This window comes from Myotis brandtii, unplaced genomic scaffold (assembly GCF_000412655.1).
Source record: "Myotis brandtii unplaced genomic scaffold, ASM41265v1 scaffold39, whole genome shotgun sequence".
In the NCBI taxonomy this organism is placed as follows: domain Eukaryota; kingdom Metazoa; phylum Chordata; class Mammalia; order Chiroptera; family Vespertilionidae; genus Myotis; species Myotis brandtii.
In genome coordinates, this window is record NW_005364953.1 from 2557127 (window position 1) to 2574465 (window position 17339).

General features: G+C 38.1%; 1 protein-coding gene across 8 annotated transcripts in view; it reads left to right on the forward strand.

Annotated features, from left to right (window-relative positions):
- The window catches only part of STAG2 (stromal antigen 2), a 153023-nt gene that overhangs the window by 63342 nt on the left and 72342 nt on the right, over window positions 1-17339 (forward strand). For 6 of the 8 annotated variants that reach the window (XM_005872705.2, XM_005872708.2, XM_005872707.2 and 3 more), the window contains exons 2-4: window positions 2210-2354; window positions 7367-7445; window positions 12712-12873. In XM_005872705.2, coding sequence (XP_005872767.1) covers window positions 2311-2354; window positions 7367-7445; window positions 12712-12873 — 285 coding nt within the window. In that variant the 5' untranslated portion in view covers window positions 2210-2310. Of the gene's footprint in view, window positions 1-1317; window positions 1322-2209; window positions 2355-4682; window positions 4777-7366; window positions 7446-12711; window positions 12874-17339 lie in introns of those variants that run through there. The other 2 variants (XM_014544951.1, XM_014544953.1) reach the window with 2 other exon arrangements.

Below are 17339 nucleotides of genomic sequence, written 5' to 3' on the forward strand. Positions count from 1 at the left end.
GATGTTATTGGTATTTAAATTGATTACAAGTTCATTGAGGGAAAGGGAATAGATCAGAGCTAGCATTTTCCCCCTTTCCTATTCAACACAATGTGGTATAGTCATGAAGTGGTTATCTAATCTAATAATAGAGAAATATGCAAATTTGTCCATTACGGCATCACGTCACAACCGGATCTGCAGGCTGCAATCCCGCCCTCTGCTCAGGCAGCTGCAAGGCTTGGGGTAGGATAGGATATGATAGGCACAGGAATGGAAAAGGGAAGGAAACTACTTGCGGAAGGAGGTGGCGACCTCGGGGGGAGAGGGGGGCAGAGCAGGTGTGCCTGGCGAGCGCCGGGGCGCAGGTGGCGAGGAGCAGGGAGACCTGTCCAGACGCAGGAGGAGGGCGGTGGTGGCCCTTGGCGGGGATGCGCCCACATTCCAGGACGGTCCGAGGTCCGCGGTGCGGGCCTTGGCCACCCTTGCTGGGCTGGGCGTCCTGGGCAGAGAATGGGAGCAGGACAGCAGCGGGGAGGCCAGGGAAGGGGGGGCGGTGAACACCTGGCTGGGGCTGAGCCCTGGGCTGGGGATAAACACTCCCCTCCCCAATGGAAGCTTTAAGAAGGGAAGGAGGGAGGGAAGAACTTTATAAAGGAGTCAGTAGAGAGCAGAGTTAACGAAGAAAAGAGGATGTGTGAATGAACTGTAGGAGCTATAATGAAAATCAAGTATAGTTGTGTACTGGGGACAGATTTTAAAAGTAGGAATCAGAAAAGAAAAAAGGGAACAAGATGAAGAGCATAATTACAATTTCTACCCATGTGTCTGGACTTACAGGTTTTATCCTATTTCATAGATGCCTCTGCTGCCAGAGCCTTAAGGACATGCAGGAGTGGAAAGGTAGGTAATTGGATTTTCATTTTTGAAAGACCCTGAGAAACAATGTAGAGGATGGGCTACATTGGACTCTGGTCGGAGGTGTTTATATCAGCCCTGGTGAGAATTGATGACTCCACTAAGGCATTGGCCCTAGGCCTGCAGAGGAGGAGAAAGGAGTGAAATTTACTTAAAGGCAGAAATGACAGGACCTGGTGAACAGAAGTAGGAAATGAGGAAAGAAAAGTTTATAAATGATGAGTCAGTAGGAAAAAGTGTTACATAAAGGAGAGAGAAAAATTGTGTGAGGGAGAAGCCAATAAGGAAGTCAAATACCATTGTGTGTGAAGGGGATAAGATTATAAAAAAAAGTTAATAGGGGCGACCAGACCGCAGGGGAGGGCAGTTAGGGGTGACCAGGTCATCTGGGGTGGGCAGTTAGGGAGATCAGGCAGGCAGGCAGGTGAGCGGTTAGGAGCCGGAGGTCCTGCATTGCAAGAGGGGTGTGTAACTTCCAGGGATGTCCCGAGGGCTCCCAGATTGGAGAAGGTGCAGGTCAGGCTGAGGGACCCCCCCCCCCCCCCCCCCCAAAAATTGTGGACCTGGCCTCTAGTTTATTAATAAGCAAGACTTTGGACTGTTTCTTCTATAATAGAAGAACCTGCTTTTATAGTGTTTCAAAATGATAGCTTAATTTTTTTTATATGTTCCTTTAAAAAATATATATATATTTTATTGATTTTTTTACAGAGAGAAAGGGAGAGGGATAAATAGTTTGAAACATCGATGAGAGAGAAACATCGATCACTGCCTCCTGCACAACCCATACTGGGGATGTGCCCACAACCAAGGTACATGCCCTTGACCGGAATTGAACCTGGGACCCTTCAGTCCGTAGGCCGATGCTCTATCCACTGAGCCAAACCGGTTAGGGCTTATCTGTTCCTTTTGACTGTACTGTATTACTGCCAGCAAAAGTTATAGAATTTTCAGACTTCTTGTATTATGTTTTAAACTTGTCATAAGAATTTCAGGCCCAATAAAGAGTCACATCATGTTCTTAGTTAGGGTATATGTTTTAAAAAAAAATCCAGACTAGAGAATCTTAGCAAATTTTAAAAATAATTATCTGTAATACAAGCTTCTTTCTTTGTGTTTGTTGTTGCTATCGTGGGGCTACAATAGTTGTAATAAATCCATATCTAGAAAGAGCAGTCAAATTCAAGGGAAAGAAATCCTTATTTACTGAAACACAGTAGCAGGCACAGGGGAATTTAGGTTTTGAGTGTAGATACCCTTCCCAGTATTTTTGGTGTGTTTATAATAGATACGGCATTCCTCCCCTTTAAAGGAATTGTCTGTCTTAGAAGAAGGAAGCGAGCCATCATTTTTACCCACGTAAATATATGAATATATTTCTGACATTGGGGCGTTCCAGAAGATGATAAAGAAATGATAGCAGCTCCAGAAATACCAACTGATTTTAATCTACTACAGTAAGTATATTACGATGATTTTTATATACTTGTTTTTCCACAAAATAGGAAATGTATTAACTTCACTTAAAATTACTTCTGCTTGAGAAGATCTAATACATAAGATACAGCATAAGTATGTATACTTTGAAACAGTTTATATTAATACTCGTTGGACTCTGAAACAGTAATTATTCTGAGCTTTTTGTACTACATTTTAAACTTATTTTTAAAATTTAGATACTGCACAATTTATTATTTTTGCTGTGCAGTTGAATCTACACTTGGTTTTATAATAGCAGTAGTTTTGAGGGAGTGTCATGAAATTCTTGAAAAGTTACGTGTTCTCAGAAATGACTATTTATCATGCAGTAGTACTTAGGATGTAATGTCATCTTTCTACTATGAGATCAAATGATGATACACTAAAACAAATCTAGGAGGGTGGGACATGCTCCATATTTTTGCAGAAATAATTACATGCTTATTGATGCATGAAGTGGCTTCTTTACTTTTGTCTTAAAAGCTGCCTATAGTCCATGTTCAACTTTTATTCTAATTTTTGATGATGTTGGAAAGAATTAGAACTACTGAAAGTGAAAGTGCTTGTGGGTCTCTTTAACTTTGCACATACATATACCATACCATCCTATATAATAAAAGGGTAATATGCAAATCGACCTAACAGTGGAACAACCGGATGCTATGATGCACACTGACCACCAGGGGGCAGATGCTCAACGCAGGAGCTGCCTCCTGGTGGTCAGTGTGCTCCCACAGGGGGAGCGCCGCTCAGCCAGAAGCTGGGCTCATGGCTGGCGAGCCGAGTGCAGCGGTTGTGGTGGGAGCTCCCACCTCAGGGGCAGTGCTAAAGATGTCTGACTGCCAGCTTAGGCCCGCTCCCCTGAGGGCTTCCGGACTTCGGACTGCGAGAGGGCACAGGTAGGGCTGAGAGACCCCTCCCCGCTCCTGCCCCAGTGCACGAATTCCGTGCCTGGGCCTCTAGTATTTGTTATAAGGGTCTTTATAAGACTTGATTTGAAAAAATCTGGTTGCTAAAAATTTTAAAAACAACAGATAGATATCCTTGTGCATAATGGTAGTCAGTGTTTGCTTTTGATGGTGTATAGATTTTCTTTTTAAAAAAATATTTTTATTGATTTTGGAAAAGGAGAGAGAGAACTAGAGACATCAATGATGAGAGAGAATCATTGACTGGCTGCCTCCTGCAAGCCCCACAGTGGGGATTGAGCCCACAACCTAAGCATGTGCCTTGGCCATGAATCAAACCATGACCTCCTGGTTCATAAGTGAGTGCTCAATCACTGAGCCACACCGGCTGGGCTAATGTGATTTGAATCCCAGTGTATATTGACTCTATATTAAGATTTTTGAGGAAAATTTCTTATTTTTCTTTTTGTTTGTTTACGGGATATCTGAGAAAATAATTTTTGGTTTGACTATCATGAAATTATCTTATGAATTTCTTATATATTAATTAAAGGTTAGAGATGATTTAAAAGGTTTGTATTATAAACCAGACCTCTGACTGTTTGATTATCTTAAGTAGGGCCTGAAATAGGATAATAGATAAGAGGGAATTGATTTGTGGAGGTAGAATAGATAGTATTTGTGAGATAGGGGGCAGGGTAAAGAGAAGATTCAGTCGTGATAACTGACTCGGGAAATTTCAAGTCACTCAAAGGTTAAGCATATGTTTCTTAAACATATCTATTTTACCTAGGATATGCTGCTGTTGTTGTTTTGATTTTAAAAGCAGAGGAAAGCACTGGAGAAAGACAGATTCAAGAGAAGATTTCTTTGGTTGAGGATTTTTTAGACTCCTATACTGACTACTCAATTCAGCATTCTTTGGAAGTTTTTCCCAGTTAGTAATCAAACTCTAATGGCTCATTCTTTTAGTTGGGATAACCTGGAGATGAGGTTTAAGATATAATTTACCCTTTGATTACTCTGTGGCCATTGGAATATTGTAAAGACTAATGTTTGTTTGTAGACTTACAGTAGTAAATGAGCTAAGAGAACTGGTATCCCACAAATGTCTTGGGAAGAAAGAAGTATTACTATATACCAAGATATTTAAAAACATTTTCAGTTTTTTTGCAAGGCCATATAGGCATGTGAGGAAAAAAAAATATTTTTTTAAACCTTGGATCTTTATTTTTTTTAATGTATTTTATTGATTTTTTTACAGAGAGGAAGGGAGAGGGATAGAGAGTTAGAAACATTGATGAGAGAGAAACATCGACCAGCTGCCTCCTGCACACCTCCTACTGGGGATGTGCCCACAACCAAGGTACATGCCCTTGACCGGAATCGAACCTGTGACCCTTCAGTCCGCAGGCCGACGCTCTATCCACTGAGCCAAACCGGTTTGGCTGAGAAAAATATTGATGACAGCAATCTTCTTAAGATGTAACAGGCGAGTTTCAGGGTTAATATTATAGTAGTCATTCACCCTTTCCTCACAACATTGTAGGACACAGTTAGAATTGCCACTATCTTCAATACATTGTTTAAATTACTTTGTAAATAAGTGCTATAAATAGTAACTCCTGCTCCCCCTCCCCAGTATTTTAACCGTTACTTTAGATTTATAAAGTATCCCTCCTACCTCACAGCCTCTGGACAACTGGTTATTGTAGCAATAAAAATGGAAATAGAAGAAATATAGTTAGAGAAGACTAGCTTTTGAAAGATAGCTTTTCACTTTGATCCATATATTTTAAGCAAATCTGGTACTAGGTTTACACATTTAGAGTGGTAAAACATTTATCTTTTATGGGTGTGGCTTGATTCTAAAATCCATCGTGACCCAAATAGGAAGTATGCCTTGCCTTAAAGGATTTAAATGAGGGCATGCTACTATTATTTAGGTCCATGTTAACATAAGGAAGCATCACATGTACATTTAAATTACTTTGTTTCCCTATGTGTAAGAATATCCATATTATATAAAATCACCGCTTCTACTCCAAAGTAATGCAGAAGTCTTTGAACCAGTTTTTCTGACAATAGCTTACCACCTCTTCATAAAGGATTTTGGTCAATTAGCATACTTCCCTACTATGTTTCAAATGATTTAGTTTGCCAAAGTGTTTTATACATATACTAGAGGCCCGGTGCATGAAAATCCGTGCACTTGGGGAGTGGGGTCCCTCAGCCTGGCCTGCGTACTCTCACAGCCCGGGACCTCTTGGGGGATGTCCACCTGCCGGCTTAGGCCTGCTCCCTGGGGAATCGGGCCTAAGCTGGCAGTCAGACATCTCTCTGGCAGCCCGAGGAGGTGGGAGAGGCCACCACCGCTGCGCTTGCAGCTATCAGCTGGCTTGTGGCTGAGCAGAGCTCCCCCTGTGGGAGCGCACTGATCACCAGGGGGCAGCTTCTGCATTGAGTGTCTGCCCCCTGGTGGTCAGTGTGCGTCATAATGACCGGTCTTCCGGTCGTTTGGCCTTTAGGGTCAATTTGCGTATTATCCTTTTATTATATAGGATTCTTTCAGAAATACATGGTTTGTACAGTTACACCTTGATTTATAAGTATTTCTGAGTGAGGTAGTAGAGGAAAGAGGATCTTTAATGTTGCTAAAATTCTCTAATAAAATTCATGCAATACCTAGTGTTAAAATACAGTTTTCCTCCCCTGACCAGTGTGGTTCAGTAGTTAGAATGTCAGCCTGTGCACCAAAGGATCGTGAGTCTGTTTATGGGTCAAGGGCTTATACCTACCTGGGTACAGGTTACATCCTGACCCTGGTCAGACACGTTCGGGAAGCAACCAATCCATGCTTCTCTCACATCTATGTTTCCCTCTCTCTTTCCCCCCCTTTCTCCCCCCTTCCACTCTTTCTAAAAAGCAATGGAAAAAATATCCTCGGATGACCATGAACAAAAAAATATAAATTTAAAAAAAAAAAAGTTTTCCCTGAGTACCGTATTCTTTGAATCAGAGAATGGAACCAGCTATCATAACAGCACCTTAGTTCCTAGGGTTAAAGTTTTGAGAGTCACTGGTTTCGTCTTTATGTTTTGGTTAAAAATTAACAAAATAAATGTTTAGACATTTGTGTTTCAGATTATTGTTTTTATAGTTATGTAATTTTTTAGAAATATTTTTTTGTTGATTTCAGAGAGGAAAGGAGAGGGAGAGAGATAGAAACATCAATGATGAGAGAGAATCATTGATTGGCTGCATCCTGCAGGCTCCCCCACTGGGGATCGAGCCCGCAGCCCAGGCATGTGCCCTTAATGGGGATCGAACCTGGGACCCCTCAGTCCGCAGGCCAACGCTCTAATCCACTGAGAACCGCTCTATCCACTGAGCCAAACCGCCTAGGGCTAGTTATGTAATTTTTTTGTTGTTAACCCTCACCCGAGGATATTTTTCTTTTTTTTTTAATATATTTTTATTGCTTTCAGAGAGGAAGGGAGAGGGAAAGATAAAAACATCAATGATGAAAGAGAATCATTGATTGGCTGCCTCCTGCTCACCCCCTACTAGGGATCGAGCCGCAACCTGGGCATGTGCCCTTGACTGGAATCGAACCTGGGACCTTTCAGTCCGCAGGCCGACGCTCTGTCCACTGAGCTAAAGCAACTAGGGCACCGAAGATAATCTTTCATTGATTTTTAGAGAAAGTGGAAGGGAGGGGGAGAGACAGAAAAACATCCATATAAGAAAGATACATTGATTGGTGCCTTTCTCATGTACCCTACCGGGGATCAAGCCTGCAAAAGAGGTACTTGCCCTTGTCCGGAATCAACCCAGGACTTTTCTGCAGGCCAACGCTCTATCCACTGAGCTAAACTGGCTAGGGCAAGTTACGTAATTTTATATGTTTGGTAATGTGCTAAGGTATGATTTGGAAAATCATCTTATTTACATTTAATGCTAATAATGGAGTTTTGTAATAAGTTAACCAAATCTTTCTTTTAGAAAATATGGCCATAGTTAGAAACTCCATCTATATTTCTAAGGAAGGTTTTAAATAATTGCTTATCTTTCTGTCACAGGGAGTCAGAAACACATTTTTCTTCTGACACAGATTTTGAAGACATTGAAGGAAAAAACCAAAAGCAAGGCAAAGGAAAAGTATGTACAGAATATGTGACTTTGTTTTGATTTTCAAGGTCTTTATATATGTATTAGTTATATCTCAGATGTTTTGTCTCTTAAAAATGCCTTTTTTTCTGATTGGTATGGTAAGCCTTCTGAACACATGCGGTTTCTGGGCTTCTGTCTAGATCTGTTTTCACTACTGTAAAGTAGAAATTAGTACATTGTTGTTTCTAGTAGTTCATTTTGTGAAGCATAGTGTGCTAAGCTAAATGTGATATTCTGTTGGCTTTATTTTTATTTACCCACGAGTAGTCAAATATAAGGCAAAGCAGTAAATTTCTTATTCTAACGCACGCTAAAAATGTAACCTACAATCAGTTTATATCTAATGGGTTAGAGTGGACAGTAGTTATAATGAGTAAAACTAATGTCAAGTGACATTCTGAGTCAATAGGATACAAGTTTAGAATATGCGTGGGTACCCTGAGGGTTCTGGATAACTTTGCTAATGGTCAAATCATTTTGCTATTTTAGAAAGTACATTTGACTCTGTGCATGTCTGTAAATACATTGTGCCAAATATGACTTATTTATATGTTTATTGATTTCAGTGAGGAAGGGAGTGGGAGAGAGAGATAGAAACATCAATGATGAGAGAGAATAATTGACTGGCTGCCTCCTGCACACCCCCCCCAATGGGGGTGGAGCCCACAACCTGGGCATGTGCCCTTGACCGGAATCAAACCCGGGACTCTTCAGTCCTGGGGCCAATCCACTGAGCCAAGCTGTATATGATAGTGATTTATTCTTTTTTTTTTAAAATATATTTTATTGATTTTTTTACAGAGAGGAAGGGAGAGAGCTAGAGAGCTAGAAACATCGATGAGAGAGAAACATCGATCAGCTGCCTCCTGCACATCTCCTACTGGGGATGTGCCCGCAACCCAGGTACATGCCCTTGACCGGAATCGAACCTGGGACCTTTCAGTCCGCAGGCCGACGCTCTATCCACTGAGCCAAACCGGTTTCGGCGGTGATTTATTCTTTAAAATTTTTGGTGAACATACTTTTGTACATAATACCTATGTATAAACATGAACATAGAATTTTACTTAAGTTAATTCATACTGTGCAAACTGTTTAATTTGCTTTTAAAACCTAATGGTATGTTGTCAGCAGCTTTCCTATGGTTAATTTTTTTCTGTCTGTAATTTTTAATGATGTCCTAGCATCCCATTGGGGAAAATATTTTTATTGATTTCAGAGAGGAAGGGAGAGGGAGAGAGAGAGAGAGAAACATCAATGATGAGAGAATTATTGATCAGCAGCCTCCTACACACCTGCTACTGGGGATTGAGCTGTGACCTCCTGGTTCATAGGTCGATGCTCAAACACTGAGCCACTCGGACGGGGCCATAGCATTCCATTTTATGTATGGACATAATTTTTAACTAGTTCATGGAATACTATTTTATGTTTTTGTTTGTTTGTTTTGTTAATCCTCACCTGAGGATATTTTTTTCTCATTGATCTTCAGAGAGAGTGGAAAGGTAGGGGGAGAGACACAGAGAAATATTGATGTGAGAAAGACTCATGGGTTGGTTGCCTTCCGCATGCTCCCTGACCACAGCTGGGGATCAAACCTGCAACCAAGGTATGTGCCCATGATTAGAATCGAACTGGTAACCCTTCAGTCCATGGCCGATGCTCTAACAACTGAGCCAAATTGGTTAGGTCAGAATACTATTTTAGAGTGCACATAATTCATTTGTTTCATAATTTCATATGCTCTTTTAGTCCCTTAAAAGTAGAAGTTTTGAGAGAGAGTGAAAGTGTGAATGAATAAAAATATTAACTCATGACTATCCAAAGACAGCCATAATTCTAGTGGGAGTATGGTTATTCATTAGAAAACCACTTTGGGCCCAGGCGGCGTGGCTCAGTGGTTGAGTGTCGACCTATAAACCAGGAGGTCACGGTTCGATTCCTAGTCAGCACACATGCCCGGGTTGAGGTCTTGATCCCCAGAGTGGGACGTGCAGGAGGCAGCCAATCAATGATTATCTCTCATTACTAATGTTCTATCTCTCTTTCCCTCTCCCCTTTTCTTTGATATCAATAAAAATGTATTTTTAAAAAACACCACATTTTTGTTTGGAACCATCTTGCAAAATCGAAACTCTGCTTTTGACTTTGATTTAATTTGCACATTGGGACAAGACTCAGAATGGCAACTGCATAGAGGACTCCCCAAAGTTTTTGTGCTATAGTTTGATTAACTTTGTATACCCACTGCTATGAGTGAGGTGTAAGGGGTCAGATCAGGATTATAATAATAACTATTTTGATGTTTGGCACTATATTATGTATGTTCCATGCACTCTGGTAATATATGTTATCTCATTTAATATTTGAACAACTTTGTGGATTAGAAAACTTCCTTATTTTATAGATAGGAAACTAAGGTTCAGAGAACTCAGTGGTTAAAGAATTTGAGCCTATATTTGTTGAAAGATGGTGTTTTAAGTCCACCATAACAGTGATTTTCAACTGGTATGCTATAGAATGTTTAGAACACGTAATACCTGACTATTTTAGTCAGGGACATTGACCCCTTTTCCCTTAGATTGTCAAATAAAAAACAACAACAACAACAGCAAACACAACAATACCAGTCTGGTGTGAATGCCATGTCTTGAACCATAAATATCCTATATAATAAAAGGCTGATATGCAAATCAACCAAATGGCAGAATGACTGGTCGCTATGACTCGCACTGACCACCAGGGGGCAGACGCTCAACTCAGGAGCTGCCCCCTGGTGGTCATTGTGCTCCGACAGGGGGAGCGCCACTCAGACAGAAGGCCTGAGCCAGGCTCATGGCTCACAGCTGGTGAGCACAGCAGTGGTAGTGGGGGAGAGCCTCTCCCGCCCCCACAGCAGTGCTAAGGTTGTCTGATTGCCAGCTTAGGCCCGCTCCCTGTTGGACATCCCCTTAGGGCTCCCGGACTGCGGACTGCGAGAGGGTGCAGGCCGGGCTGAAGGACCCTCCCCCCCCTCCCTGAGTGCATGAATTTTCGTGCACCGGGCCTCATCTTACTGGTCATGTTGCCTAATAACGTTATTTCTGATTGGTTAATTCTTCGTACCAGAAATCCTTGTATACAAGTATAGGCACCTGATTTTTTAAAAAGGCACTTTGGAATAAAAGGGCAGGTAATTATTATTTTTGTCATATCAGAAAGATATATAATACAGCTTTTAGTGTGCCACATAGTTTTAATAATTAGTTTATGTGTGCCATGAGATGAAAAAGGTTGCAAATTGCTGCACTATAGTATACTACCTCATAGTCTTTTTTTAGAGCCTTTTCCTCTCTAAATGATTGAAACTGGGTTAGCATGTTTACTTCTTGTACTTTCCTGTATTATCACTCTGTGTACATTATTTTTCCTAGCACAGCATATTCACTGAGCCATTTCAATTGTACTAATTAGTTTTTCATAGCAACAGGGAATATTGAGGCATATGATAGATAAATTGCAAATATATAGCTCCATGTTAATTAACTTTAACATTTTATACTTTTCTAGTGTATTCTTTGTAGTTGATCTTTTCTTTCACCCTTATCTTTGAAATTCCTTTTACTGGGGACAAAAGCCTTTCATTCTACAATTAAGAATTAATTACTTGGGTTCACAAAGACTGCATATCATTAACGAAATAATGTAAATTAACCAGTAATTTCTTTCAGATGTTAGTAAGGTTTGTGAAGTAGTTAAGAGTAGAGTGGTTTTGGACTCTTAAAGGAGGAGAAAGGACCCTTTATTAAGCCAAGTATATAAGCATACAGGTCGTCAGTGGAAATAAATTTGTAGACCTGGCTGTAGATAAGGGGTCAGCGAACTGTGGCCTGTTTTTGTACTGCCTATGAGCTAAGACTTATTTTTACATTTTTAAAGGTTTGTAAAAATAAACAAAGAATATATTTCCTGTCTGGCACTTTACAGAAAGTTTGCCAACCCTTGCTCTATGTCATAGAAATGTGTTGGTCTAAAAGAGACCTTGGAAATTCTCTATTCTAATCTGTAAAGATTTTAGTACAATTCTGGCATTTTAGAATGAGAACTCTGATTTTGGGAATGACTTGTTTTTCTATAACAAGATATAGAAAGCTGTGGGAGGTATTTTTTACTTAGGCATATAGGCAACCTTTTCACTGATTTATGGAGCCCCCACCCCCAATATTGACAATTTTCTTATAAAGGGGCTTCATTTCCATAGTGTTCACATAAATTGAATTTTCATGATAAATAAGTGTCAGAGGGAGGGCCCAGACAATGAGGTTGATACACCTATTTTTATGCTGTTTGGAATTCCTTTTGTCAGTGCACTCTAATGATTTATAAGGACTAAAAATAGGTATTAAGCTAAAATGTTAAACTAAGTATGAGTTACTTATTTGATCAAGCAGCAACCCCATGAAGTAGGCACACTTTTATTATTCTCACTTTACATTTTAGAAATCTCTCTGAAGCACAGCATGGTTAAGTAACTTGCCTAAGATCACTCAGCTAATAGGAGTAGAAGTTTGGCCTTATGAAGTTTGTCAGTGTTCAAAGGCTAACTAAAATGTCATGTGAGGTTCATGGTAGTATAAATGAAAAAACTGATACCACAAAGAGGCTATCACACCATATAATTTTAAATAATTTTTAATATATTGATTTTAGAGAGGAAGGGAGAGGGAGAGAGAGAGAGAGAGAAACATCAGTGATAAGAGAGAATCATCGATCAACTGCCTCCTGCACACCCCCACACTATGGATTGAGCCCGCAACTTGGGCATGTGCCCTTGAGTGGAATCGACCCTGGGACCCGTCTGTCCTCTGGCTGACTCTCTATCCACTGAGCCAAACCAGCTACGGCACAACCATATCATTTTATATGACATGTATGCCACTTCCCTTTAGGTTTAAGCATGATTATGTATCCCATCAGTTGCTTCTTTAGTTTTAAAAATATATATACTTTTACTGATTTCAGAGAGGAAGGGAGAAAGGGAGAGAGAGAGAGAGAGAGAGAGAGAGAAACATCAATGGCTGCCTCCTGCATGCCCCACACTGGGGATTGAGCCCAAAACCTGGGTATGTGCACTGACCAGGAATTGAACTGTGACCTCCTGGTTCATGGGTTGATGCTCAACCACTGAGCTGTGCTGGCCAGGTCTGCTTCTTTAGTTTTAATTTGAACTCTCAAACATAGTGATATAACTTAACCAACTTGTGTTTTTGTGCAGACTTGTAAAAAAGGCAAAAAGGGCCCAGCAGAAAAGGGCAAAAGTGGAAATGGAGGAAAACCTCCTTCTGGTCCAAACCGAATGAATGGTCATCACCAACAGAATGGAGTGGAAAACATGATGTTGTTTGAAGTTGTTAAAATGGGCAAGAGTGCTATGCAGGTAATGTTTATCATGTTCTCAATTTATTTTGAACTTGAGTGAATTATATAACATATATCCCTGGTTTTTCAAATTGTGTTTAAAAAATTCTAACACTGATCATTTGAAAAAAGCAACAAATTAGTTAGAAAACTAGGGATATATATTCATACATAAGAGTGTTAAGCTGTGCTTTACATCATTTTCTACTGCATTATTTTCTTTTATCGGCATATAATAATTATTTGGTAAAAAATATGCTGATATAAACCCTGATTATGAGGTTTCAATTTTCCATGAATTTATATAGCTGCCATCAAAATATGAAGTCCTTTGCCAATATAGAATTCTTGGTTGAGTGACATAATATAACCACTATCCTCTTTAGTGAACTGAATTATTTTGATCACTTGTCTATTGCAAATTTGATTACTTGTGTTGTTTCTTAACAGAAGAGTAAAAAGTTATAACCATGTCAAATCATCCTAATTTTGTTTCTTCATAATCTTAAGACAATAGCATTTAGGTTTTATAATGGATGCATGCTAAACCCATATGGTTTTTAAATATTGAGAAAACACTGTACTCAAAGAATATACATGCTTAATAAAGTTATTTAATTTATGAAAGCTATAGGGAAATTTTTTTTTTCCTTCATAGAATTAGCAAATCAATAAAAGGCACACCTGGATGGGTTAGGGAGAACTAGCCATTTAAGTTTTTTGCTAATTAAAAAACTGAAATATAAATCTTATTTATTGATAAGGACTCATCTAAATATATGCAGTTTTGTAAATGAATTTTTAAATTATTAATTGGGACTAATAAAGATCATTTTTCCATGTAAAATTATAAAAAATTGTTAGTTTTTAAGCTATCACCAGTTGTGCAGAACATTGTATTTTCTTACATTTGAATTGACCTTCATTTATTTACATATGGCTTGCTTTCATATGTTTGTGATTAGGGTGTGGATTTAATTTGTTTAATATTTTGAAAGATTTTGTGTGTACATTCGATATTTTTAAAGAAGAATATCTATGTTACTATACTATATTTAGTCATCCCTAATTTAAAAAATTATCTCCTTTAGTTCCCATTTTGGGTTAATTTTATTGAAGGTATAAATTATCTTATTTATATTATATCATTTACTTACTTTTCTTTTTATTATATTATACCTTTTCTCCATAATATTTGTTCATTTTTGTTAATATAAGATCTCAACTTTATTCTAATTAGGCTATTCTATTTTTGTCTAGTCTGTTGGGTTTTTGTTTAACTTTTTGTCTTATCAAAAAGTTTTAGTATGAAATGTGAGGGTTTAGCCTTATATTTAATTCTTTTTTGTTAATAGTATCTCAACATTTAAAGAATTAACATTTTTCTTATTTTAGTGTTGTTGCTTATGGATTGTCATATATTAAGATTGTACCTCTAAGCCATTTGTTTTTCTGTTTCTAAATGTGCTTTCCCTCTTAAAAGCAGAATGTCCATAGTATATCTGCATTGATTCCCCTGAATCCTCTGTCCACCTTCAGTTTACTTTATGTACTTATTTTTTGTATACTTCTACTTGCATTATTGAACACCAAATTTGATCAAGGAAGTCTCCTGTTTACAAACTTTTAAGAGTTCTTCCTTATCTAGAACAGTTCCAGCTCAGATTTCCTTTTGTGATACTCACTATTCACCAGCCACAGTATGTTTTCTGCCCCAAGACCCTTCTTCTTCTTTTTCTCTGTGCCTGGAATAGCCCTTTTTCCTCCTTTCTATATCACATAGGATTGACTAAACCAAATGTCACTCTTGAGAAGCATTTTTGGGCTCTGTTTCCTTCTCCCATTCTCATTGAATGTATTTCTTACTTTTCCCTTTTCATTATAGCACTTGGTATATTGTGTTACAGTTATGCATATGTCTGAATTTGCTTCTATATTGTTAATTCCTTGATCAGGTAATGTGTATTATTCATTTTTTGTATCTCCAAGATATTTCTGTTTTAGTAATTGTAAGTGAGATTGAGTAAGTACAAGATTGGCTGTTGGTTTTAAGCTAGTTCTTGCATTTTAAGAAAGAAGAAACCATGAATATGCCCCTAGTTCTGTTGAATTTTATTTATAGATATTGAATTTTATTGAATAAGATTTTTAAAAAATATGTTCTTAACATACTATTTGATGATTAAAATCTTAAAATGTATTTCAATGTGATAAGCTTGTATTTTGATTACAGCAGCCTTATATTTCTAGTATAAATTCTATTTGATCTTCATGAATACTCTTTTAATGTGATGTGGTGATCTTTTTGTAAGATTTCATTAAATATTTTTGTATCTTTATTAATGAAAATAACCCCTGTCCAATTTATTTATTGCTGCATAACAAGCTACCCCAAACTTAGTTATAATAAAGAACAACCATTTTATTATGCTTAATGATTCTGTGGGCCTAGAATATAGACAGAACTAAATAGGGATGGCTCATCTGCGTTCCTATGCATGATGGCTGGGGCCTTAGCTGAGGCAGCTTGATTGTCTGGAGGTGACATAAACAGTTAAGGAATATAATAATCTGGAGGCTTCTTTATCTATGTTTGGTGCTTAGTCTGCAATGACTTGAAGACTGGCTCAGCTGGAACTGTACCTGGAAGACCTACAACTGGTCCTTCCATTGGCTTCTGGGTTTGGAGAGAGTATCCTGTGCAGGAAGAAGTATCTAGTTCTCTAGTGCTTCAAGAACCCAATGCAGAAGTTGAATGGCCTGTCACCGAATCTTGGAAGCACCATTACTTCTCCTGCACTATTTTAGAGAAAGGACATGACTTCTTGGGGAAGAATGTCAAACTATTTAGAGCCATGCTTTAAAACTCTCATAGTCGCATAATATATTCTGTTTATTTATATCCCATATTATATTTGGAATAATCTTAAATACGTTTCTTTTATAAATTTAGTTGGTTAACATAAACAGACAGTTGTAAAACATAGAAAAGGACTGAAATCTAGAAAGTAAGTCTAGTTTTAGAATATCTCCAGTCAGTTTATCTGAGTCAGGGAGATGATATTCTCTTTTTCTTTTTTATATTGTGTAATCATATTTGTTTTTGTACATCAAATAGTACATATTTTATTTATTTTGTACCCAGTTTTCATATTTACAGTTTTATATATAGCTTTAAACATTTTCCCCTCCTGACTTTTAATTCTTTTCATTAGCTCTTATTTATCATCCTAATTTTTAAAATTTGATTTATTTAAAAATTGTTTTTAGCCCCAGCCGGTTTGGCTCAGTAGATAGAACATTGGCCTGCAGACTGAAAGGTCCCAGGTTTGATTCCCGTCAAGGGCACAAGCCTGGGTTGTGGGCTCGATCCCTAGTAGGGAGCGTGCAGGAGGCAGTCCATCAATGATTCTCTCTCATCATTGTTTTTCTCTCTCTCTCCTTCTCCCTTCTTCTCTGAAATCAATAAAAATATATTTCAAAAAATTGTTTTTAACTGTTTTGTGGTTTCCTTTTCTGTCCCCAAGGGAATCAAATACTGATTTTATTTTTTAGTTTTGGCCTAATTTTAAAAAATTACTAATTTGAGATATACTTCATATACCATAAATTCACCCTTTTAAAAAGTGTACTAGTAAATTCAATGGTTTTTAGTATATTCAGAGTTGTTCTGCTATCACCACAATCTAATTTTAGAATATTTTTCAATACCCCAGAAAGAAACCTCTTGCCCATTAGCATTCACTTTCTCCTTACCTGCCACAGGTCTAAACAACCACTAATCTACTTCCTATAAATTTGCCTATTTTGGACTGTTCATATAAATAGGATCATGTAATAAATGGTCCTTTTACAGTGGTTTCTTTGACTTAGGATAATGTTTTCAAGGTTCATCCATGTTGTATATGTTATAAATTCTTTTTTTATTGCCAAATATTCCATTGTATGAATATGTCATATGTTTATTAATTTATTCCTTAAATTTGGTTTGTTTCCACTTTTTGGCTAGTAAAATTGAATACTGCTGTTAAGAGTATTCTTGTAAAAGATTTTATTTGGACATGTTTTCATTTCTCTTGCGTAATATATACCTTAGCATTTGAGTTGCAGGGTCAATATGGTAACTTTTTGAGGAGCTGCCAAACTGTTTTTCCAAAATGGCAGCAGCATTTTATGTTCTTACTAGCCATGTTTTAGCATTCTGCTTTTTCCTTGCTAACATTTGTTATTATCTTTATTTTTTATTAGTGGCTCGGTGCACGAAATTCGTGTACAATAAAAGGGAATTAATTAGAGGAAATATTTTAATATTGCTATTTGCCCTTTCTCTATAATAGAAGTGTCAGAGATGAAAGAAAATTAGTAAAATGTATATTAAAATCTCCCTCCTGTCGGAGTCTGGGGTGCGGGACCTAGAGTCAAGTCCCTGCCCACCCGCGTGCACCTTGAAATTGCACAAGACCCAGACCCGGCCAGCCCCACACC